General features: G+C 47.8%; 1 protein-coding gene across 3 annotated transcripts in view; it reads left to right on the forward strand.

The window, feature by feature from the left end:
* Positions 1-25,034, forward strand: part of csk (C-terminal Src kinase) — a 37,064-nt gene that overhangs the window by 4,759 nt on the left and 7,271 nt on the right. Inside the window, exons 1-6 of one of the 3 annotated variants that reach the window (XM_064313557.1) lie at positions 9,352-9,405; positions 9,772-9,845; positions 19,169-19,246; positions 20,678-20,791; positions 21,376-21,488; positions 24,014-24,233. In XM_064313557.1, coding sequence (XP_064169627.1) covers positions 19,232-19,246; positions 20,678-20,791; positions 21,376-21,488; positions 24,014-24,233 — 462 coding nt within the window. In that variant the 5' untranslated portion in view covers positions 9,352-9,405; positions 9,772-9,845; positions 19,169-19,231. Of the gene's footprint in view, positions 1-9,351; positions 9,406-9,771; positions 9,846-19,168; positions 19,247-20,677; positions 20,792-21,375; positions 21,489-24,013; positions 24,234-25,034 lie in introns of those variants that run through there. The other 2 variants (XM_064313556.1, XM_064313558.1) reach the window with 2 other exon arrangements.

Raw genomic sequence — 25,034 nt, forward strand, 5'->3', positions numbered from 1 at the left:
AGAGGAATAAGCGAGAAGACAGAGGGTTGGCTATTAAGTGTGTGTGTGTGCTGGTGCATGTGTGTGTGTGCTCAAGCTTGTGTTGGTGTGTATGTTGGGAGATATCTTGAATCTAAGGGTTCTCTGTCTCTCTTCTCTGGAGGGGGGGACTGATTCAGACACAGGAAATGATTTGTCAGAGATCAAATGCGCACTGCTGAGAATCTTGGCGCAGAATGGTTTTGTCAGTCTCAGATAGGCCTAATAAGAAAAGAAAGCCTTGATTTACAGCAATGACCCCTCGAGAGAGAGAGAGAGTGGACACTTGTCCACTTTGTGCTACAAGCCAGCTGTTATTGTGTGCCTGCTGTAAGGCCTTAAAGTCTGAACGGGTTTTAGGCCTATAGGCCGCAAGCAGCTATGGAAGAAACAACTGCAGTGTTCACTGCTGCTACAATAGTATGAGAACTCTGCACAGGAAGCAGGAAGCAGAAGATCACCAGTGCACTGGGGTGCCTCTCTTTCTGGAACTGAAAGAGTACAGGAAGGCCATAATGAAAGAAGAGAGAGAAAATAAGCATTCAAGCATAACTGAATTAATATTGCCTGCCAGACCATTACAGTACGGTGAGGCCTGACTGGCAGAGGATGTACGGTTGTCTGGGGTGCGATCCATATTGCCGTTTGAGTCTTGTGTATGTATTACCCTGGAATAAGGGCCTGCCGTCAGCAGAACCATCTTTTGAAGTGTGAACACACTGAGTTTAAATCTCATTCCCCATAACTCCTTGTGCAAAAAGGCTTTGTCCTGTGAATTTATAATGCTGCTTGCCTAATGTTCCACCGTAGGCAACACCATTTAATTGTTCAATGTGAGAGAACTCCTTGTGCACCATATCCCTGGTTTTCTGTGATGTCTTGCTTCAGAATTGTCAGTGCTGATATACCACATGAATTCTGATTTTTATGAATATTACCACTTCGTGTTACTGATTGCTTTCCAAGCCATAAGTGGATCAAATAAACACTTGTGTTCTTGCCACAGCCCAGGGAACTCATCATCTTTATCTGTCAAACCTCTCCTCAATGAATGTTTACAACACAACAGCAAAAATTTCCAATTGCTGAGTGGTTATTTTTATTGATAGTATTTTGTTTATTAAACTAAGGTTTAGGTGCGATTCTGGAAAAAACAATTAAGCAAAGTGTTTGCGAGCTATTATATAGCTCAAACACACTGCAATATTTATACCACTGAGTCGATTTGTGTATAATTCCTGCATGCTTGAAGCTTTAACAATCATAGGCAAGCTGAATTTGCTGTCCAGGTATAAAGTCATACTGTATATTTGAGGTTTAGAGAGATATGTCACTGATGCCAGGCACTCGTACCAATCACCTGTCATATGCTATGCTTCACAGTCCTTGATGCTGCAGTATAGCAAATGCATATTAACTTACGGGGCAAATACAGAATGCAGTTCCTTTGGGCACCATCGTGGAGGGGTTGTATTTTGCAGAATACTTTTAATGTTCATATGTAGGCTATATCCAGAATTCCAGTAACAGAGCTAGCTAAAACTATTGTGAATTGACCCGCTTCATATGTTAATATTTCCTACAGCAGCACCTTTCTGATAGCTCATGTGACTTTTTGTCATGATAAACAAATGGAAAATGTTTTTTATTTATTATTTCTTTTCTTTTTTTTTTAGACGAGCGTCTTTGTACATAATTACCATACAATTGGCACCTTGGCAACATGGCCATTTTACAGCCATTTTAGTCAATGAAAGAAGCTATTGCTAGGCTCTGATATTCCATGGTTATTTCTCATTGAAGTAAGATGTGTAAAACATTGTAGTGGTCCTATGGTCAGTTACTCAAATTTTGGGCTTTAACATTTAATTAGAAGGAAGGTGATTTGATGGAATGAGCAGCTGGTAAATTGCAGACAATGGAAACATAAGGTCACTTCCTCCATCAGACAGGACCAGGCAGCAGCAGGCTAGTACTCCCCAGTCTTAAGCACTGGTGACTGGGTCGGCTTATGTGCTATAACAAAGCCAATAATAAACCAATTCATACGTTTGATGATACAAACATACAAACCATTCATACGTCTGATGAATCCATTTGGAGATCTAAAGCTAAATAACTAGCTTGCTTGGCTAACATACTAGCTGCTTTACGGCAGGAATTTGTCTATAACTTAAGCTAGTTAGCTTGCCTTGGTAGATAGATAGCAAGCTTGCTTAGCAAGTTAGCCAACAAGCCTGCCAAGCACTGCTGATTCATAATAAAAATATATGCAATGTATCCAAATACCCTTTCCAGTTCACTTATGCAATGTTAACAAAGTGGACATAATGCATGTTCAATTTTAGCCATCGGGAAGTGCTGACCAGAAGTCGCTATGTCATTTAGTGTAATGTGGAAGTCCGTGCTGCAGGGACTCTTTTGTAAACCACTGAAGCAAGATGTGCTGAAGTGTGGAGAAGAGGAAGTGCAAATTGTGGGGAGGGGCGGGGATGAAATTTCTGGGGCAAGTGTTTGAAACGATAAACTGCTCCAGTCAATGTGATCAAGTGCCACCAATCGGATTACAATAAATCTATGTCACAAAAGTTAACTAAGCTGTCTAGATGCTTTGTCAGAGATTGAGCATCTGAAAATGGAGACTACCCCATAATCTTATCCCACCCCGTGGGTGAAAAACACAGAAACTCATTTGGGATCAGTATTCTTTTGATGATACTAGGCCTAACTGTAGTGGTTACCAGAGGTCTGAGCAGTTCCCGCTCATGATAACCATACCTGCCCCAAATTCAACCTTAAACACTGGTTCAACAAACCATGTGCCAGTGCTTATCATATAATGTGCTGTCAGACTCCATATTGTGGTATGTTAGTTCTGGGTTTCAAGTGAACGTGTAGCCTACATTAAGCTACAGTTATGCAGCCAGTACTTGCCTATTTCACCTATCCTGAGTAAATTTAGTTCTCCCCCTGACCCCTTTTAGTAGATTGATTTCCACTAGTTTGCCAAATTGACCCATGATGGCCGCTTCCCTGATGGTCTGTATTTGTCATTTACTTGCTCATTTCTTTGTCGTCTCCTGTTCCCAGATTGCAGTACCAGTGGCCAGACTGGTGTGGTTACTTTTGTATCTTAACCCTTGTGTTGTCTTCATCTTAAGTACACATTAGTGTTGTTTTTGTCTTCCGATTTCATGACTGCAGGGTTAAAAAATTGGCTCATAAGATGGTGTACTACTATTATGAAAATACTAAAAATAGGGCAGTGTTTACCTTTTTCTTATGGTATGGTCACTCCATGGAAAGTTTTGTGGGTTTTCACTGCTGTTGAACTAAGGAAGTGTTGCTTTGCTTCTTAGAAAAACACTTTTAGAACTCTTCATGAAAGTTTGTTAATACGCCAGTGGATACGTCAGCATAATACTTACGCTCAACTTTTTTTGTTAAAGATTACCCAACCTCCTCCCTACTGTCTATAACATCATCTCTTTCCCTGCCCGTGACGTCTTCACAGCTGTTTTATACTGACCTCTCATTGCAAAAGGGCCGTCAAACTGCTTACACAGAAGAAATATTCTGGGTGATGTCATGAAGCCGCCAGGCTGTTGGGAAATAATGACAAGATAACTTACCACAAACTGTGCCAGATCCAAGCACCACTGCTGGGGGTTAAGATGCGTGAAGAATTAGCCTACTTTTGAACAAGAAATCAGATCAAATAAATAACAATATTCATCATTTGAAAAATCCCAACTACAATATTCTGTTCAGAAAAGTGGATACAATGTGTCAGCATGTGAAAAAATTGGAACTTGTACATGTCAGCTTGAATAGATTATTGATGTTAATTTATCCAAGACACCATTTATGTTGATATATGACAAGTTCATTAAAAAAACTGATAACTGCAATGCATTGGGCTCCAAAATGATAACCATTAATTTTTATTGCTTCAAATCCAAGAATGTATTTTGCTGAAATGATTTCCTACATTATTTTAAAATCCTATGAAACAGACTGTGAGTCATTGATAACTTAAGTTCACAAAACTGAAATTTGGTCATCAGTCTGATGTGGCACAGTCCAGTATGGAGCTGGTGTCTGAGTTTGTCTTTGCGTAAGCTCGATCTCCCACCCGGACTGAACCATTTGCTCCTTATCATGGGGGTTTTCCCTTCGGTTTCCCCTCTCTTTCCCTGAAAGCCTGCTGGACATGGATAATTGATAACCCGGATACGTAACATATAGCCTAGAGGTTTAGATGGTTATTATTTGCCTTCATTTTGCATATGGGTGATCACAAAAAGAATCCTTTGTTATGGTATGACCTAGCCTATAGCTTGTCACTGATGGCACTTAAAAATTATTTTTGCTTTCGTGGTGGGTAAGAGTGTGAACCTTGGTATGTTCAGTGCATAAAATTTAAAAGCATTTTTGATGTTCTGTCCTTTAAACAGTCTAATTGTGAAGTGAACATTAAAAAACATATAGCCCTATATGCTGTTGTGTAGCCTATGAGCACAAATATGTTTTATGCATAATGCAATAACTCATAAAAATGCTTGTGCTACATGGTGACAGTTGGGGTGGTGTTGACAACACTGCTGTTTATGACAGAACATGGCTGTGCATTCTTTCCCTTTCTGTGGAAGGCATGTTAAGTGAGAGGTCAATGTTGTTCTGTAAAAATAAAACAGCAGTCCTGTCACCTGCTGTAGGTCAGGGCCAGTGGCTATTGGTTGAAGGGGAAGGGGCTCCAACAAAAGTTCGCTTAACGTAATTCAGTTGATATATTTAAAAAAGGGCACTTGTTTAGATGGTGGAACATTTATTTCCTGTTTTTTTAATGATGCACTTAACCACTGGAGACTGCCATGGCCAGATGATGCTCCTGCTAGGACTGAGGCCAAAGCCTGTGGGATAAGCATGTATTCCCAGCAGCCCCTGCTCTGCCTCTCCATACTGTCACTCTCTCTCAGGTAATTGGCTAATGTAGCCCCTGCAGACACACCAACCCCCCCCGTCCATAATGCCTCTGAAGCTCCGCTCCTTCCCCAGTCTCCCTGTAAATGAAGGAGCTAACTGCACCTCTGCACCAACCCCCTCTGAGCCTGCCTGCCTGCCTCTCCTGGCTGCCTCAGGAGTGCATTCAGATGTCGGTTCTCCTGAGCGGGAGAATTATTTGCGTACCTGGCAACATCAGCAGCTCTGCTGTTTTGGCAGCCTTTCTCGGGCTGTTCTGTACTGTGCATTTCAGCAGTGATGTGCTTTCTCTCTCTCACAGGCCCCTCTAAATTAGGCGTTAAAAAGCCATGCGCTCTGATCTTGCAGCATGTTGGCTCCGAAGAATTAGCAGGGAATTCACAAAGACATGAACCGTGTTCAGCTTCTTTCTCTGACGGAGTGCCCTGTTGCATTTGAAATCCAAGCATGTTGGACACTGCCCTTATCTTATCGATGGCTGAGCGTAAATACTGAGCCTTTTTATGAGCCCCACAGCACCACCGGTATATGCTGTACGAGTAGTCTTACGCTGCAGGCTTCTGTATTTTTTTTCCTCTTTAAGATTAGAAGCTGCTGAAGAGGTTCAGTATGCATGTGCCTCTTGTACTGGCTTTAATATGTTCTGTCCCATTTCAGGTGAGGCTAAGGATGGAGTAGCTTCCAAGGGAAGCAGAGACCTTTTGGCTGTGTTGTTATCCAGCTGTTGGGGTCACAATAAGCCAGGAATAGCTCTCTCTCTTTCCCCACAGTGTGTTTTCTTTGCGCCCTGCATGCAGCTCATTCGGGGGGCGTATGCGTGTTACGGCGTTTCATACCGCTGCTCCCCGCGGGGGTCGTCCCGCGTTACGGCGTTTCTCATACCGCCGCTCCCCGCGGGGGTCGTCCCGCGCTTCCTGTCCCGTGGCCCCCCGGCGAACATCTGGGGCCTTTCGTGACGAGCGGGACGAGGCCGTGGCACGCTGAGCGCTGTCCTGTGGGCCGCCCCGCCCCCTCCCTGCTGGTTCTGTAATGCTGCGGCCCTGTCATTAGAACCATCAAAGCAGATGTCCCGTCGGAGGGCCCGGCCCAGGCCCAGGCCCAACAGGAGCCCGCTTTGGAGGGTCAGGATTCGGGACGAGACAGAGACTGGTGCTTGAGCCAGGTTAAGAACTCTGCTCTGCTTTACCGTCTAGATCACACACTGCTGCTAAGGGTCACATCAGTCTAGAGCAACCAGCCACCTATTCTCTCAGATGTACTGGTTTCTGAATATGCAGGAAACATGCTTTCCAGTCCGGGCTATTGGCCTAGTTAGTGCATAAATTCTGGTAACACATGTTGCAATGTAGCAAATTCTCAGAAAATGCCAAATAAGCAAGGTTGCGTGTGCGTGCGTGCGTGTGTGCGTGCGTGCATACGTGCGTGCGTGCGCACTGCATCTGTAGAAATGATCTCTGCGTCTCTATCCATTTAATTTCCAGTATGTTGTGAGTTATTTTTATGATATATTTTTTTTTTTTTTTTTTACAGAGTTCCTTGCAGCACTAGTTCCTGCAGCCGGTAGCGCTGAGCTTTGCGTATGGTTTCCCTTCCTGCCCTCTCTGCCGGCGTGCAGAATGGCCTTGTGTATCAGTCTTGTGACGCATTGATGCATAACTCTCGGCAGAGAGCTAAGCGTTTGCACTGATTAAGGTTTTGCCTCAAAGCTGAATTGGTGTGCAGCTCTGTCAGCCTTGGGTAGAAGGTCTGTCCTTAGAAGCAGAAGTCATGTCCAGCCCATGATGGATTTTAATGTTAAATTTAAACATATAGCTAATAGCTGTGCTAAAGCCCAGGCTTGGTTCGCAGAAGACGACAGGATGCTGTGCAAGTGTGAATCATTTGCATATTGCAGGTAATGCAGCATTTTGGGTTTTTTTTTTTGATATGAAAATTTGCAGCCTCCTAACAAACCCTTTCACATCCTATTTTTGCACTCCATTCCCACGCTTCAAAGGTTTTTGTGTAACGCATAGGCAAGGTGTTTCGCTGTGCGGTCTGACTTTTTCATAGCTGAGGGGCTTATCGTTCGTTCGGAGAGAATGCAGAAGCTTCCTTCGGGTCTCTCTCCGTCTCCGTCTCTCCTTCCCAGGCTGGTGTGATGGTGGAGGCTGCCTGGCCGGTGGCTCCAATGCAAGTGCCTCATTAGGTATTAATTATTCAGTGTTAGGGTGTGGGCGTGCATGCCTGGGGGGGGGGCAGCTCATGGCAGCCGTCAGAAGAGAAAGGCGACAAACGCCGCAGCGGCTCGTAATTAACCCCTCGACTCCCTCTCCCGTCGTCCCTTTCAGGCTGTGGGATGCTGGGATGTGCAGCCTGTTCTCTTTGGGAGACACAGGAGCGAGGCGCTTTTCCCAACACCGATGCCTATCCTCACAAGCCTGCTCACTCCAGCTGTGCTCCTTCCTGTAGGTTAGCACCACAAATATGAATCTGTAGCTGACTGCATGGCAGCGTGCTCATAAAGCATGGCAGCGTATTCATAAAGCTCTCTGCCATTCTCTGGGTCTAAGTCAGACCCCAGTTCATGAGGCTTCTGTCAGCCCCATGAACAGTGCTGCCAGGGTGCATGTCTTCTCAGCCCTGTCTCTGGTTTTACACATCTCCCTCACTCGTGACTTCAGCTGCCTCTCTCAGCGCACTCTCCCTCCCCTCCACCCTTCTCCTATCAGTGATTCGCGTGGAGAAAAACGCGGTCGTCTTTGTGTTCCTGGTTTCGCTGCGGGGCATGAATTCTCGCCTCGTTCTGTTCAGGAGCACCTGTGCCTAACCTGACCTGCCACTCAAGTGTGTGATGTGAGACGGCGTCTCTGTGTGTGAAGAGAACCCCTCGTCAGCTGCCACCGCAATTTTCACTAATCCTGTCGGATCTTATTTTTTTTGTCAGGATACCAATTCCTTACTTATGTTTTGTGATAAGGGATTAGTGATAAGACTGGTGCTTCCATGTAGGATAAAGGCTTGTGTGCCTCTTGGCTCCCAGTCTAATTTCCTATCTGGAAAGGAATAAGTGGTTATTGCGAAAGGGAAAAAACCATAAAGGCAACTAGGGAGGCACATAAAACTCATTTCTCATTGAGCTTAAAAGCATTTAAATGGTGCACTTCCTGCCCTGTACGCATAATTCAGAATCCCAAATGAAAAGCTTGTTTTTAATTGACGATTTCTCGCGCACTTCCATCTTCCATCTGCATTGAGCTACGATGAGGTGTTTACACAAGCAATGTGAAGATGGAGCGGTAAAGACTGTTCCCTTGCGGGTGTGCATGCGAGCCCTTCCTTTAGAAGACTCCTCTGTTCCTCTGTCCTGTGTGTGTTTGAGCATCGGTGCTTTCTCCCCCTTCTCCGATTCACCCGCCCACACACCCCTGCAGAATATCCTCGGTGCCCTAGCTGTTCTCACTTTAAAGGCTCTGCAAGATGCACCCCGCCCCCGACCCGCACCCTCTCCGACATATGTGACAGTTCATGTCATTTCCTTTTGCCTGAATCCATGTGATATTTATGAAATGAGATTAGCTAATTGCCAGCGTATGATGCGATAAGACTATTTCCAGCTCTTCACTAGATATCTGAGCTTGGGCGTTTTTCCTCTGTTCGCACATTGCTGCACATTATATATAGGCTAGATGTATTTTTTAGATAGATATTTTTAGTCTCTGTGGGAGGAAGCCTACAGTTTGTTGCTGTGTTCATGTGGGCCCTCTGCTCCCCCTTGCCAACTGTCTCCTCCTTAATGGCAGCTGTTGAGCTTTTATGCCGTGGGCACTGGAGTGTGAAATGCTCAGTGTAGGGACTCATAGTTTAAAGAAGAATGGAAATAGGGAGCAGTGCTGAATAGCCTTTTTCACACAGTATCGGTTTCCGTGAAAGTCCTGCACAGACTCAGCAGTACTTCAGAGGAGAACACAGCAGTGTTGTCAATGACAACCATTTGTACTTTCAGCAGTAAGTTGCAAAGGAGTACGCTCAGCAGTGCTGTGGAACCCTCGATATGGACTCATATGGAGACCCAATATGGAGTATAGGGTTTATACCCTCAGTAAAGACTCTGCAGTGCTGTGGAACCCTAAGTAAGGGATCAGCAATGTTGTGGAACCCTCAGTACAGACTCAGCTGTGTTGTAAATCCTCCTGTATAGCCTCAGTGGTGGTGGGTATCGCTTCAGCAGAGTTGTAGAGCTGAAAGTCTAGTCTCAGTTGTGTTCTGTGATTGCACCATGTGTGAGGGATCCGCAGAAGTAGCGGAGGAGAACGGACTCGGGGGGCGGGTCTCAGAGCCGTCTCTCCTTCTGCTGCAGAGATAAACACACACTGCGATCAAACGCATAGGCTGGTACGGGCTTCTGCAGTCAAGATTCCTCAGGTATTTAATTGACATGGACCAACTCAAATGTCGACTAAGTGTGGTGGCAAATTTGTGACATTCTGTTAATGAATTGAAGTCACGCCTGTGTTTTACTCCTTTTTTAATCTTTGTGTTTTATAGGGCACACGCACTGGAGTGCTAGAGCACTCGTTACCTGGTGTTGTGAAATATTTGCTGTCTGAGACTGTGGGAACGGTCTTGTAGTGCATTGCGTTACAAAGCTGACAAGTTGCCCGACACATTTCTTGAATATGTTTTGACTGTACTGTACCCGGCTGATTTCTTGTAATTATCTGACCTTTGAACCCCTGATCAGTACATCAATCCCAGTCTGTCCTCTTACCCAGACTTTCTCTGTTTCAGTGCCCTGACGCAGGAGGGACCATAGAGAGAGGACGCACTCTCAGAGACCACCAGCGTGGCTTCAGTTCACCCAGGTGAGCTCATCTGGACCTGAGCCAGGCTTTGATCCCTCAAAATCATTCTGATACCAGTTATTATTGGCAGTTTGACTGTTGGAAATCAGTGGACTCTCTGGTTACTCTTGGACAATTTAAATCTATTGTAAAGAGCAGAGAACTTGATGATGCCATTGGTCTCGTTCTTTATCTAGCCTAGATTGTACTGTTGATTTTATGTAGTTTGTGAGACTGGGTATCTGTGTGAGTGTGAAACAGGGCGTGGCTGTAAAAGCGCATGCTAGCTCAACTTACCCAGTGTAAATAAAGGTTATATAAAATTAAAATCATCTCCGAAAGCGTGCTTATATGCCCAGCTGCCAGTACTGTAGGACGGCAGTGCGTGACGGTGGGTGAGTAGGCTGAAAGTGAAAGTTTGCAGGTTCAGTTCTCGTGTCCGGTTCTGGCGTTGCTCAACCTGAACTGCTTCGCCGCTGTCAATGTGCACCTGTGCAAATGGAAAGCATGCTAAATGTGTGCTGCTCTGGATGAGCGGCTCTGCTAACCAAATGCCTCATGCAAATAAATGAGCACTCCAGCCAGCACTCCGCAGGGCTCTTGGTAATGGCACGCATGTCTAGCCCCGTCCGTTTTAATCTTCATTTACAGCACAGCGCTACAATATTTATGGCGTGGCGCCGCCCCTGTGGAAGGATTCGCATTCTTAATAAATGATTCGTTTGTTTCCTGCTCCAGTCTTTTTCTCTCGCTGAGAATAGTTGGGGTAGTGTGCTGCAGTCAGTCGCTGCCCCTTTATCAGCAGGGTCAGGGAGTGAGGGGGTGTTGAGCGGAGTTGATTTTGAATGTCTGATATCGAGTAGCTTGGGCGCACACTGCAGTCGTCAGCTCAGGCTTCATTACGTTCAGCAGGGAGTTCCATGTCTGTCTGTCGGTGCTCTGTTTGAAGATTTGCCCGAAGTAGCCTGTATAGTGTTGATTAAAGCAGCTGTTCTGAGAAGAGAGGAAGCTGAACGGCTGCCCCAGTAGTCTCGTGGTTTGTAGAACTCTGCTGCCAGTCTGATTGGTGGAAATGGGGCAGACGTTGTGAGTAAACCCTCTCCTATGAATGGAGCAACTGCTTGATGCACATGGGCAGATTCTTGTAGATTCTCCTGCCTAGATGTCAAAGAGCGAGTGCCTGAGGAGAGATTGGCAGGAAAAAAAGTGTGCCACAGATGGGTTCTGGCATTTGCCCGGGACAGTGAGAAACAGACCGTGCCTGGAAAAGGTAAATGAGGAGAGTAGAAGGTGGAAGGCGGTGCCAAGCAGATGGCCGGCTGTTCTCCAGTGCTTAATGAGCGGGGTGACTGTCATGTGTGGGGGGGCCGCTGAGCTGTAGGACCCCCCAGGTGTGAATCCCTCCTCACTCGCTACAACCTGCCGTCCTGCTGATAGTCCCCGCAAGTACACTTTAACACACGCACACACACACAAATGTGTGCACACGCACATGTCCCCACACACTGGCACACACACTCAGAAATGCTAATTAATGCAATCATGCGTAGCATTTCTTTTAAAACTTTAATTCACACCCAAACGTAGACTACTACAGTCAGCCCACTGAAAATAAAACCCAGGGTATAAATGACCAAACATTTTTTCATCTAACCAACCATGGAGCATCGCTGCTGCACATTTAGCTGCAGTGTTTTTTTGTTTTTTTTAAGGTAAAATATTGTGGGGGTAGAGGTCTGCAAAGGCAACACAGGATTGAAATAGGCTAATGGATAGAGTCACAATCTATAAAAGGGGTATGATGGATTCACAGCCTTGTTTAGTATATTACATTTTACTGAGGTCTTTCATTGGCTTAGTAACACTCTTCATATCGTTCCCTGCATTTTGTTGCCTTCTGGCACTGATTCACACTGCCGATGCTACTACAGACTGCTCACCCCACCAAAGCATTATATATTTTAAAAACAATGTAAGGCAGTATTATTAACAGAAGGAGCTTTGACCAATCGGCTCCTCCGTTATTAATGTGACTGCGCTGCCTCAGGCTTGCTCCCCTCCCTTGATGTTTGGCTGCTGGGAAAATGCTGACACGGGCATATTTCAGCATAGGAGTCCTGGTCTCTTGAGACTGTTTCTGACGGGGAGAGTTCATTGCGTTTCTCCGATTTTACTGCTCGTTTTATTTTTCTCATTTCCTTTCTCTCTTCGAGACCTTGCATTCTTTCCTGAGTTAGTAAATTGAATTTTGTGGTGTAGGTATGAGGTCTGGCCGTGAAGGATGTTGTGTGCCTTCCATGACCAGGGCAAGTATCTGACTTTAATTTAATTTTAATTGCACTGCGTTAACTATGTCCCTGTTTATAGAGAGCGCCGCTCTCTGCATTGGCTGGAGTTGATGATGAGGTGCCCAGAGACAGAGGGCATTTCAGTGCCTCCTCCCCCACTCCTTCTGAGGGAATATTGCATGTCAGTCTGGGTGCTTTATTTGAATCTGGATCCTGGCCTCTTTCTTGCTCTGGGAAAGTGGCATACAGCCATAGTGTCTGTGAACCCACACACAAGTCCCTATCCGAAAAAGGCACTGAAACAAGTATCCTGCCATCTTGTTTCCCAACATGCTCTAATTTGCCAGTGCCTGGGTGTGAGCTTGCAGTCCGTTGTCGTGCCTGTTTTTCGGTTTGATGTCAGTGTGTATGACCTGCGTCTTATTCTGTGCGCATGGAGAGCCGGCCGCTCTTTGCAGCTGTTTGTGCTGGAGCCAGATTGGCTCCTGACCCAGGGAGGAGACTGACCTGTGTGCTCTTTCATTAGCTCTCTCCTCTGGAGGACCTGCTGCGTTGGCCTCTGCAGATACAGCTTAATTATGCTCTCTGCCCCAGGGGCTCACACTTGCTTAAAGACAGCATGGTTTCAGACTGTGTGGTATAATGTAGTGTATGCCCTTCAATCAGAACAGCCTGGCGCTTGTAAGCACGCTATACAGGCTCCTGGACAACCTGCTGCAGCAAGTGTATAAAGCAACAGCAGCCATTGGGGGTGTGTGGGGGAGTGGTGGAATGGAAGGGTAAAGGAAGCCGGCGTTGGGGCTCTTGTGGCGGGGGCCCTGTGGGCCGGTGGGAGGTGAATGCTGTAGAGCGGGATATCGGGGACCCCACGGGTTTGGGTTCATTAGTGCAGCGGCGGTTGCGCAGCGCGAGCCCCTGCATCTGTGTTCCTTATCCTGCCAGGCAGATTGAGATGCTGAGGCCTGGGAGGCAGCGCAGCTGTGCGGCGTGTAATCGACGCTGAGGTAATTACAGTCCCGCAGCACGCGCCCCGCGGCGAGGCCGCTTCGGTCTGGGGCGGGAGGCCCAGGCTGTCCGTCAGCCCTGACCGAGTTTAGCTTCCTGCCCACGAGCCCAGGTGTGATACCGATATGGAAAGTCAAAGGTGGAGCTGGCTTTGTAGTTCAGGTGTGGGTGGCTGTGCTTGTGGTCTGGATTGTGTGCTCTGGGCCAGATTGACTGGGGCATGCTTTGTCTTTATGGAAATGTGTGCCGAGCTCAACAGTGCAGGCAGATTATGGCCCCCCCAGCTGCCCCGCCGACTGCTTTTTTCCGAGTGGGGGTGCTGCTAGGGTGGCACCTCCAATGGAACATGGTGGTATAGTCCGTCTGCTCCTACGCCATACTTCACCGCAGCAGCCCTGCGCTGCCTGTTGAGTCACTGCGTGACCGGAGGTGTCGGGAACAAGTGGTCAGGGGCACAGAGCAGGCCTTTTTGTGCGCGCTGTGGCTGCGTGTCCGTACGCAGCTCTGCGCATGTCTCCCTGCCGGCGGTTAGCGGGCGGGTCCGGCCGGATCGACGGCGTGTAAGTCGGCGCTGTGCTGCTGTGATGCGTGCGCTGCTCGGGCGCGCTGTGCGCTGGGCGGAGCTCTTCGCGCGCGGCCCCTGGGCGATGATGTCAGCCTCCCCTGGAGCCCCTGGCCAGGCACGCCCTGACCCCACTATCAGAACACGTCATGGGAACTAATTTCATTTGGGCCCATTTCATCATTCCAGGCATCAGCTTTCAGGTCCTGGTGGACCGCATTACCCGTAGGTTTTTCATCTAATATAGTAGTTAAAATGAGACTTGTGTTTGGACAAAGAGCCTGGTTTCCTAAATCCGGTTGGTAATCGAATGATTCCGCAGCATGTGGAAGGTCTGGCAGTGCCCCTGTCTCAGCCTTCATCAGCTCTGTATCTCTGTGAAACTGGAGCGGGTGAAGCCACCGCGTAGCTAACGTGGTGCCTGCCCCGCGGGTGGTGTGTTAGGGCCGGTCGGCATCAGTCCTGCCTCACCATGCAGAAATGTGTGTGTTTGTCTGCATGTGTGGGTGCCGCAGTCTCGGTATTTGCATGGTGGGTGGTTTGTGTTTCTGTAATTCAGTGCCTCTGCAAGGGACCAGCGTCTCTGTCTGTCTGTCTGTTTGTCTCCACATTACCAGCAATGTGTAGTGCCTTGGCCAATTCCTGCTGTCCTGACCCAACCTTAGCGCTTCTAATGCCTGGACTGGAGCCGGAACCCGACCAGGACTGTCAGAGCTCCATGCGGTCCAAGTACCATCAGAGCTCCCTGAGGTCCAAATACCTAATATACCGTGTGCAAGCTCACTGATGCGTGTGGTTCGGTCCAGTGGTTACAGTATGCAGTAACTTGCCCTGTCCAAAGATGAACTGGATGTGTGTCAGGTTTCTTCAGTTCTCCCTCAGTGTTTCAGGGTCTCTTATCTCCCCACCCTCAGGGGTCGATGGGAACAGTGCCATTGCTGACGTTCACTAACAGCTGCTGGGTTGCAGGGGTGGGTCCCTAGTCCCTACAGGGAGGGGCTTTGTCCAAGCTTTCCTGCTAAGGTCAGAATGCGTTCAGTCGTCGTCATAGTGATGAGAAGCAAGCTGTACAACAATGTTGCCAACCCCAACAATGAGACACCATGGGGACTATATCCGAAGTGAATTGAAAGAGTTTTTCATAGGATAATGGAGATGTGTGTAATGATGCCAGGAGTGCACTTCAGATACGACATGCCTCGTGAGAGTGAAGCTGGCCTCCTCCCCCACATGACCGCATCAGTGTGAGCCACGGTTTAGTCATTTCTGACGGCTAACGGTAGACTGGGACTTGACCTAAAAACAACTGGAATATCATAATTATGCTTTGTGGTTCACATGGCCACAGATGACGTTAAGAGGCAACATTCATTTTCCACCACACATCAGTTAGTAGTTTCTGCAATGCTGAATTAATTGGATGAAATATGTAGTCTAATCCTATTAAAAGTCTGACGACTGTGGGTTTGGGAAACCTAAAACATACTAAATTGGGAGGGACTGATGGCTTCTTTAAGACGGAAGTTGATTTAGGCTCTGAAATGCGCTCGCTGTCAGAGATGCTGCTGCCCCAGCCAGACTTTATTCATCCTGTCCGGATGCTGAAGAAAGACCTCATGAATGTGATGGGGACGGAAGCGTAGCTGTTTGTGAAGGGAAGTGTGACATGATGTCTCGCTCCAGGCTCCCGCTGCGTCTGTCTTCTGGGCTCCGCTATTCGGCCTGCCAGCCACGCCATTCATCACTGTCCACACGGAGCCGAGCGGAGATACAGGAAGCCCGTTCTGCGATAAAAAGGGAGGAAGTGATGTCATGCCATTATGGCACATTGCACTGGGTATTGCCCTGACCCTGACTACGATTCCGTCCTCTGACTTCCTCTCACCCTGGATTCCCTGGCAGAGAGGTGGGGGGAGGAAGTTTGGCTGGAGGAACAGGGGTTTGGGGGGAGTACACATTAACTACGCGTCAGACAGCTGAACACCCCACCCCCACCCGCGTCCCCCACTGCCTCCCCTGAATCTGACAGCTCTTCCCAGCCCGCCCTCTCCCAGTGCTGTCAGTCATCCTGTCCTGTCCGGATTCAGGTGTAATTAACTACACTACCACAGCACCGTGCAGGGCGGTTAGGATTCAAATGCCTGTCACATCATCCCCTGTCCAGCCCTGCAGGGTGATCGATGGACCCACATGCCTGGACTGTCAGTGCGCTTCTGAGTAAGTGCTCGGGGTAAATGCTCTTTAGGACAAGGGCGCAGCTGAGCTTCTGCAGTGTGTGCAGGTAACAGTCCGGTTTCTCTTGTTTCTCCCGAAATCATCTGATTTTGGGCCGAACAACGCAGGAATTGCAGGAGCCGCCGGATGCCGACGGTGACGCTTTCCCATAGTGCCGTGGGCCCCAGCAGCAGACCAATCATATTTCTGTGCCAACGACGGACACTTTTATAAGTGTGGTCAGGCCGTTAGGAGCTGTGCGGAAGAAATAAGTGGATTCCCTTTAGGAACCACATCATCAAAGCCACCCTCAAATCCCATCTACGACGCTCGCGAGTGCTATTTATTCAGCAGCAGCTGCACGCTGGAGACTGCTCTGTGAGTTTGCGTTCTCCCTCTGTGATGGGATTTTGCTACAGGGCTCAGGGAATAAGCTTCTTTGTGTTTCAGATGTGCAGCGTAGCGTGAAAAAAGCCGAACATATTAACTGTTAAACGGCGAACAGCTCAGCCCTTCTCAAAAGCCAGACGGAATGCCCGAGGAAATCTTTCGCCGACCTCGGCCTCCACACAAGGGCTTATTCACACCGTCATTTCCTGATTTGTGTCTGCGGTTTTTTTTTTTATCGGATATGGAGTCAGGAGCGTAAAGTGCGTTCTGGACAAGGGTACAGGTACAGGGAGCCTTTTTCAAAGAAACATGCAAAGCAGACCCGAAAAGCTTTTTTTCTGCAGCATCGTTGTTTTATTTGTTGAAGCAAAAGGTCTTTAAACAAAGACCTTGTTAGCAGCTTTTTGTTTTTTCCCCGTAAAGATTTTATCATCAGGTTTGTGTGCCTGGCTTTATTAGTGGCCATCGTCACAGTCATTTGCGTCTTTAACAACTGATCATTTGGCCTTCTACAAATAGGTACATTACGCACATCGCTACCGTTCTCCATGCATTAGCGTCCTGCGTGTGCGAGACCCTGTGAGAGAGCGCTAATGATCCCTAATGACTGTCACTGGGGGAAGAGGAGAGAGGAGACAAAAATGGAGAGAGAGATACTCATGGGCACGCGTTATGTAACCCTGCCTGTTGCCATGGCGATGGCGGCAGCAGCAGGCTGCTGGGAGCAGGAGGGGGAAGCGAGGGAGCGGCAGCGGAGGGGTGGAGGAGAGGAGGATGACGGCTGAAGGAGAGAGGAGGTGGGGAGCGGCTCGCGTCAGGCAGGGGAGCTTTGTCCGACGCTTTCTCTGCGCGTGGAGCGCTTGCTGAGAGCTCAACCCGTCTCTTCGTCTCCCTCTGCGTTGTGCGTGGCGACGGGACCGTGCCACGCGGCCTCTCTCCGCACGTGCCCGTCGCTGCCGGCGCGGTCTGCGTAATTACAGGCTAGAGCTCCATCTCCTCTCCTCTCCTCTCCGTGCGCTCTGGGCCCAGCGTTGCCACAGCGCAGATCCATCCCAGCAGCCGCCCTGCAGAAAAAAATACCCGCTGCCATCGTCGTTTCGTCTCCTTCGACGTTGTAGCACGTGGCGGTGTTAAAAATTTTACCGTTGTAATTCTGTTGTCTGGGCGAACGTTCCACAGAAAAATGCTTGTCGCACGTAAAACGGGGAGCAGTAATTGGCAGGCAGCTTTACCAGCCTCACTTCTGTGCTCTGTGTAATAATCCTACACCCCTCCCGCCCCCCGGCCTCGCCCCCCGCCCCCTGCCCCCCCCACAGTGTTTAGTAGCGCTGGGAGACACATGATTGAACGAAGCGCCGATCGGACGAGCGGAAGACGGGCCCCGTTTCCTTCCTGCCCTGCGTCTTCCCGGCCCGGCCGCGTCTCCGCCGCTCTCTGATAGCCTCCACGCCCGCCGTGCCCAGCGTGGCTAAATTTGGCCGCGCCGCTTTGCATTCAGATCTGCAGCGGTCTGCAGTTCCGCTCCTTCCTGTTTCGACACAGGATACGTCTGCGCTGGCAGCACGAGGCCCAGGCGCCCCCCCCCCGTCCTCGACCCAGTCTGCCACGCCCACTCTCTCTGGGCTCCAGCTTCAGGACGTCGCGTTTAAAAGCCTGATAATCGGACGACGCGCCGGTGGTATTAAGATCTGTGGGGTGAATGTATGTGACGGGAAGGTGTGTGGGCAGATGGGCACATGAATCGAGGATCGTTAGGCGGTGTGGCTGGGGCGGATTGATGTGGGCTAAACCTGCGTGTGGAGCGACCTCAAGCTGCCGTTTTACAGCGTGAACATCTGTGAATGCGCTCCCACCTCCTGAACAGTGACCGTTGTCTTTGTGTCTTTCTGATATCTGGGTCGTCGGTGGCGATGAAGTGGATCAGAAATAAATGGCACCCTTCTCGTCTCCGGCTGCAGTGCCTGTGAATGAAATCGCTACCCCTGCTCCAAAGCACAAACCAAAAATGAGAAGACCAACAGCCCGCCCACTCCCCCCCCCTTGTCTGGGGCATTGGAAAATCTGCATCACCCACTTCCTCTTCATTTTTTTTTTTTTCTTAACTTCCTGTTAGCAAGCTGTTGGATGTGACCCGATCTAGATGAAGGCTGGAATCGGGCTGCTGTGTAATTAGGAACCGGCTCTTCCCCAGGGCGAGCAGGGCCTCACGCTGAGCTCAGAACAGTCGTTCTCAGCACTTCCCCAGAGTGAGAGGGGCCTCACGCTGATCTCAGAACAGTCTCTCGCAGGGCGTCAGGTCTGGGGAGCGCACGGCGGACCCCGGAGCTCTTCAGTCAAGTGAAACCCAAAGTGAGTGACAGCCTGAGCTCCCTGTCACAGTAAACGAGTGCAGAAAGGCTGCTGTCCGATCTGCTCTCCGTCTGAGAACAAAACCGCTCAAGCGTGGTTCTGTCTGTTCGTGTTCTGTTTGGCCATCAAGTAAAGCTCGGTTCAGTGTAGCGTGGTACATCGTGGATTATTTTATTTTCGCAGAAGTAGGCCTATTTATTTTTGCTTTTGCTGTGTGTTTCCTTGTTTAAGGAAAGTGAGGTAAAGGTGCAGTGGTAGTCAGATGAGAGAGAAATTCTAGCTGGTCTGCCTGTGGGGCTTCAGTCTGTGTGCCGTTCAACATATTCCTAGTTTTTTTAGTTTGGAAGAGCCTGGCACAAAAAGTGCCTGTGCTGAAGGTGTTCAGTGAGAGGTGTTACTGGAGAAAAGTGCCTGTGCTGAAGGTGTTCAGTGAGAGGTGTTACTGGAGAAAAGTGCCTGTGCTGAAGGTGTTCAGTGAGAGGTGTTACTGGAGAAAAGTGCCTGTGCTGAAGGTGTTCTCTGCTTGCCTCCCCCAGCTCTGATGGTACCAGCTGATCTGTGACACCAGCCAGAGGACACCCTGCCCCATTCCCTTCAGCATGTCTGGTCTCCAGGTGAGAGAAAGTCCCCCACAGCCAATCAGCATTAAGTAAATCATAGTACCGCTAAAGCCGTCATCATGATAGGCTGATATATTTTTATTTACAAATGTATTTAATCAGGAAGTCCCTTTGGTTAAAAATGTAACCAGCATGTGTGATATTGACTGGCAGTACTCTCCTTGCAGTATTATTAATTGGTTGACACACGCATTCCATTTGACTAGCTGATTAGCGTTTTCATCAGTGCAGTGCCACTGATGTAATGTTGTCTCTCTCTGTCTTCTGATACAAGGCAGACCTGTGATGGTGTTTCTTTTTGCATTTATTACTGCCGTCAAATGTGATTTAAAAGGTGTTGGGTGTCTACAAGGCACAAGGCTAATGTTGTCTGTAGCATAAAGCATAATACAGCCTAATTGCCAAAATACATGCATCTCCCTGGATGACTGCGGGGGTAATTTTTTTTACACGTAAAGCAATAGACAATTTAAAGGTTCATTTGTACAGTATATGTTGTGTATAAATAGATGAATAGGAGAGAAAAGTTCACCTGAGAATGATCCTCTATCAGAGAACACATTGCCATGAAAACATTTATGTGTGTGGATATATTAACATCACTGTCACTTCTGTTCAAAGCACCCATTTGCCTATTCATTTCATCTCTTTTTTGGTGTTTGTATCCTTTATGTGAAGGAAGTGAATGCAGCATGAATGCATGGGCACACTACATGTCTACTTTGTGACTGTGTGCTTCTGTCTGACTTAGTGCAGTCATGCATGCATTCAGAAGGGCAGCAGCTATGGCGATAGAGGAGAGGCATCAGGTTTTGACATGTTATCCCCGGGACACCCACAGGGGGCAACAGTGAGGCCTCTGGGGTCAGTGTGGGAGCAGCTTCCAACCAATCGCGTTGGGGAAAATATGCGCTTGTTAGAATGGCATTCGCCAGAAGCCGTTATCAAGCCTGCCTCTTGGGTGTGTTTGAATGGGCGCTTGTGTGTGAATGTGTGCGCAAATGAATGTGACTGTTGTGCACTTGCATATTCTACCATACCATTTCCCAGCATACATTTCTTTCACTTTCTCCCTCTCCCTCCGTCTTTCTCCTTCTGTCTCCCTCTGTCTGTCATTCTCTCTCTCTCTCTCTCTCTCTCCATCCCTCCTCCATCCTCTGTTTCTAAATTTCTTCAGTGATGCTTTAGACCTTTGTCCAGCGCAAATGTATGATGGTGATTTGCAGCAGATTCACAGCAGTTTCATCAGGATGGACATCATGAATGATTGCCCCCTTTTTCCTGGGTCTAACTGAGACAAAGGGGCCATGCCACACTGAGGATAGATCACACCTGCACTGTCCAAACGCTCCCAGTACCTCTCTGGGCCTCTAGTGTCCACAGAGCTCCTGTGTGTGAATGACCGTTTGCCCACCTCCTTCCCAGATAACATGGCCAGCAGGCACCGAGTGCATAGCCAAGTACAACTTCCTGGGCACGACGGGGCAGGACCTGCCCTTCAGCAAAGGAGACGTCTTAACCATAATTGGTGTTACCAAGGTAACTGGCTACTTTTGCTAGAAGAGTAGGAGGTGTGAAGGAAGGAAACAGAAAAAAATGTATCTTTTTTTATTTTCTTTTTTTATCTGGGTCAGTTAAAATATGTTCCACCCGATGAGATGGATTGGAATGAGGTGGACGTATGTTAAAACATTACATGTTATACTGGCCCTAATCAGACACTTTTATCTAGAGCAGCTTTACAGATCCATAATTGCTTTGCAAAACCTATGTAGTGAGACCACACACACACACACACACTGCGGATCTGCAGTTGTGTGTGATAGGTTATATCTTTCCTGCGACTCAGCCCTTATTGAAATATAATGTTGACATATTGTAAAGCAACTGTGTACACTGTAACTTGTGCAATGCTTGCAGCACATGCAGTGAGTGATCTGACTGGGGTGGTGTGTGCATTATTTACATGTGTTATTTCTCCCCTGTCACAATCCACTCAGTTCCCCCAAAACCCCCAAACCCCCTACCCCCAGTGTTGGGCCCACTGTTCCACAGAAGATTTGTCTCTTCATTGTTGTGTGCTGTCCAGCTGTGGTTCTTAATGTGATCCTTCTGCACTGCAGGATCCTAACTGGTACAAAGCCAAAAATATAATGGGGAGGGAAGGTACCATACCCGCCAACTACGTCCAGAAGAGAGAGGGCGTGAAATCGGGAGGCAAACTCAGCCTCATGCCGTAAGTTTGTGCGCTCATGTGTTGCATGCGCTAATTTGAATCTGTGAATGTGTCCGTGTGCATGTGTGCTCATAGCATTGCATTGTGTTGTTTGGTGAAAAGTTATTTTACAGCTCTTTCACAGAAATGAGGCTTTTGAGAAAAGTATGCTCAGAATAAATATGGGTCGACTAATAAATGTGATTTCGCATTTCTTTGAGCAGATGTTGTACATCAGGATGACAGCGTTGACTCAATTTGAGATTTCATTCCTGACTACACCCCAATAATTATTGCCCTCAGCTGCCCAAACTCTACTTTTAAACACTGCTTGGAAAGTTTCATAAAATATAACTGTGTGTGTCAGATTCCAAGCAGTATAGGTCCAAAACATTTTTAAAAATATCAGTTTTACTGTCTGACCATGCATGCGTGCATCCATGTAAGAAGTACACGTTCCCCAGGCAGAACCGTTCCAGGTTCTCTGATGGTGAAACTTTGCCAGGCCTAGCTGATATGGTTTTGCTTGGTTTGCCTTCGTAAGTGATATATCACAGAACATGGAGGAGGGCTGATTTCAACCGCCGTAGGCACCTCTTGTATGCACGTAAAATTAAAATCATTAATCCACTTAAAGCCTTTGATTTGCAGATCTGTTACTGTTGGCCAGCTGGTTTGAATGATAACTACAGAGGAAATAAAAGGCTATAATCCCTTTAACATTTCTATTTATTCTGGTCAGTGTGTCTAATATGATCAGTATTGAATATTTGCAAATGCACTGTCTCAATACCCGTGTGCATTTATCTCTGTAATTATCCCTACCAGTGTGTAAGGTGTGGTGTGTAATGATTAGGCGAGTGTATTGTGTTTACTGATCAGTCCAGTGTACTGGGTGATTCAGTCCCATGTAATGAGCCCAATAATATTGGACTCATTAGCATTTGAGACGTGAGAAGGATGTTGGGTGATGACATCAGAGGGCACCTCCAGTTAATTAGCCTTCCCTCACTTCCTGCCTGTGAGTAAGGCCTGGCTGGCGGACTGGAGGACACACTGGAAACAAGCCTTTTAAAGACATGGCAGGATTAAGAGAGAAAAACTGAGGGAATTGTGCAAATGAAATCATTTCAGATGGAGGAGGCAAATAATTGATGTTCATCACACACTACATGTTCTATATGGAACCTCATTTAGAGAGTAATACGTCTGTCTGTTTGGTAAAGTCTCAGCATGGTCACTTTCAGCTGTTTGGTATAAATGATGGTCAGGTGACTGACAGTCTGGGTTATTTTTAAGATGAGTTGAAACTGGCAGAAGATCTCTGGCTAAGTCCATTTCCCCATAGCCAACACTCTATATCCACTCACCAGTAACACAGGCATCTACACAGGCCTGCCCCCTGGTGTCTGAAGGTTGTATGTGTAGCGGTACTGGACACTGCAGCAGGGACAGAGAGTAGGCACTGAAATATTCTTCCCACTCCATATCACTCTACTTTTGTAGAGTTATTCAGTAGCAGATACTCTATAGCAGCATGTCCCCTGTCCCTCTCACTGTCTTTCACTTTCTCTCTCTATTTTTTTTTGTTGCTTCCTCCTTGGATTCTGCTCATTCTCAGTTGCTTGTTGGTATTCTCTTTGTTCTGCATTCTTGGAAGCAGTGTGGGTGCAGGATCCCAGCACCTGCTTCAGCAGTGGTAAAATATTGTAGACAGGAGAGGTGAGGGTGTTGAGGGTGTCTCTCGACTCTAACACAGGCAGGCTTCCCCTTTCATCAGTGGTGGAGGAGACCACCAGGGGACTGGAAAACAGGTTCAGTGTTCGATTATGCTTGTTGGTTTTCTATAAAAACACCCCACATCTTTACAATCTGTATTTCTGTTTCTAATGTTTAGGCTGCTGTCCACTCAAAGGGTCAAACTGGTCATTCTCACATTGTGAGAAGTCATGCCAGTCTGCTCTCCTTCAAAGTGATGGAGCTTTTTCTGTCCTATTATTAACTCATTAAATATTCCATCACTTGGAGGTCAACTGTCACTTGCCTGGAGTCTCATCTGCTGTGAATTAAGTGACATTTAAACCAGTGAAAATGAATGCTAATTTCCAAGGTTATGGAATGGTAAATGAGTGACAGACTGGGTTATTTTTCACACAATGTACATCTTCCCCTTGGCAATATGTAGGCCTCTGTCACATCCATATCCATATTCATATTCATACAATCATGATATGATTGCAGAAATTGGAGACAGCAGTAATTTTAGCTTTCAAATCCTGTAAAGTGATGGCACCCAGTTTGGACAGTGCACCAGATATGGATCCACTTGTGTCTTCAAAGTTTTGGCCACTGGGTTGGCAGCTATGCCAGAATGATGTACACAATCAGGCTGGAGTGTAACTGTCCGCGCTTGCTTTTCGTCACTTTGTGGGCTTCTTTGTTCATTAGTGTGTGGGAGTATGTGTGTGTGCGTGAGTGTGTGTGTGTGTGTGTGTGTGTGCGTGTGCTTGCATGACCCGTTTCACCCTCTGGTCTCGGTCTGCCAGGTGGTTCCATGGAAAGATCACGCGGGACCAGGCAGAGAGGCTTCTCTACCCCCCAGAGACGGGACTCTTCTTAGTGAGAGAGAGCACCAACTACCCCGGGGACTACACCCTCTGCGTCAGCTGCGAGGGCAAGGTGGAGCACTACCGCATCATCTACCACAACGGCAAGCTCACCATCGACGAGGAGGAGTACTTCGAGAACCTCATGCAGCTTGTGGAGGTGAGACGGGGAGGAGAGAGAGGAGACAGAGGGAGAGACACAAATGGAGAGAGTCTTAGATGCACAGGAGGAGAGTCCCAGGAAGCCGTACATTGAGAGTTTTAGGGAGACCGACAGAGAGTCTTAGAGGCACAGATGGAGAGCGTTAGAGAGACACAGAGGGAGAGTTTTAGAGACAGATGCAAAAGGAGAGTTCTATGGAGACGCACAGGGAGGGAGTCTTTAGAGAGGGACACAGAGGGAGCGTGTCCTCCTTCTTCAGGAATGCGTCTCCTCTCAGAAGAAATACCCTGTACCTCCTCCACACTGCGACTTCCCTCAGCCTCCTCCCCTGCATTCGCACACACACACACGCGCACACACTCACACTCAAACAGACAAAACAGGAAATGACTGAGAAAAAAAACACAAGCCAGCAAAGACACAGCAGCCTAGGCCTGCCCCTCGCTCTGCCTCAGGTCCAGCAGGCTCTCGCTCACTTATACTGACAAAACACAAACTGATCTCAGATCAGTTTTTCGTCCTGCGGTACAGGTGACTGGGGCCACTAGGGATGTTATTCAATGTCCAGACATTACCATTTAATGGATATTCAATGAGAATCAGCCCCGCTCACCAGTAAGTACATTTTGACTCCTTATTTTTGACACCTCACTGTGTGTTGGATTTTTGCAGTAGGGGGTCAGCAGGGCTGTAGATGGTGGTATAGCCTTCTCCACAACCGACCATTGGCCCTTATCTGCTTTGGTAGCAGCAGTACTGCACACATTTTTACCCTGTGCACTCGGATGTCAGTGTTTG

The sequence above is a fragment of the Anguilla rostrata genome, chromosome 16, assembly GCF_018555375.3.
Source record: "Anguilla rostrata isolate EN2019 chromosome 16, ASM1855537v3, whole genome shotgun sequence".
Lineage (NCBI taxonomy): Eukaryota > Metazoa > Chordata > Actinopteri > Anguilliformes > Anguillidae > Anguilla > Anguilla rostrata.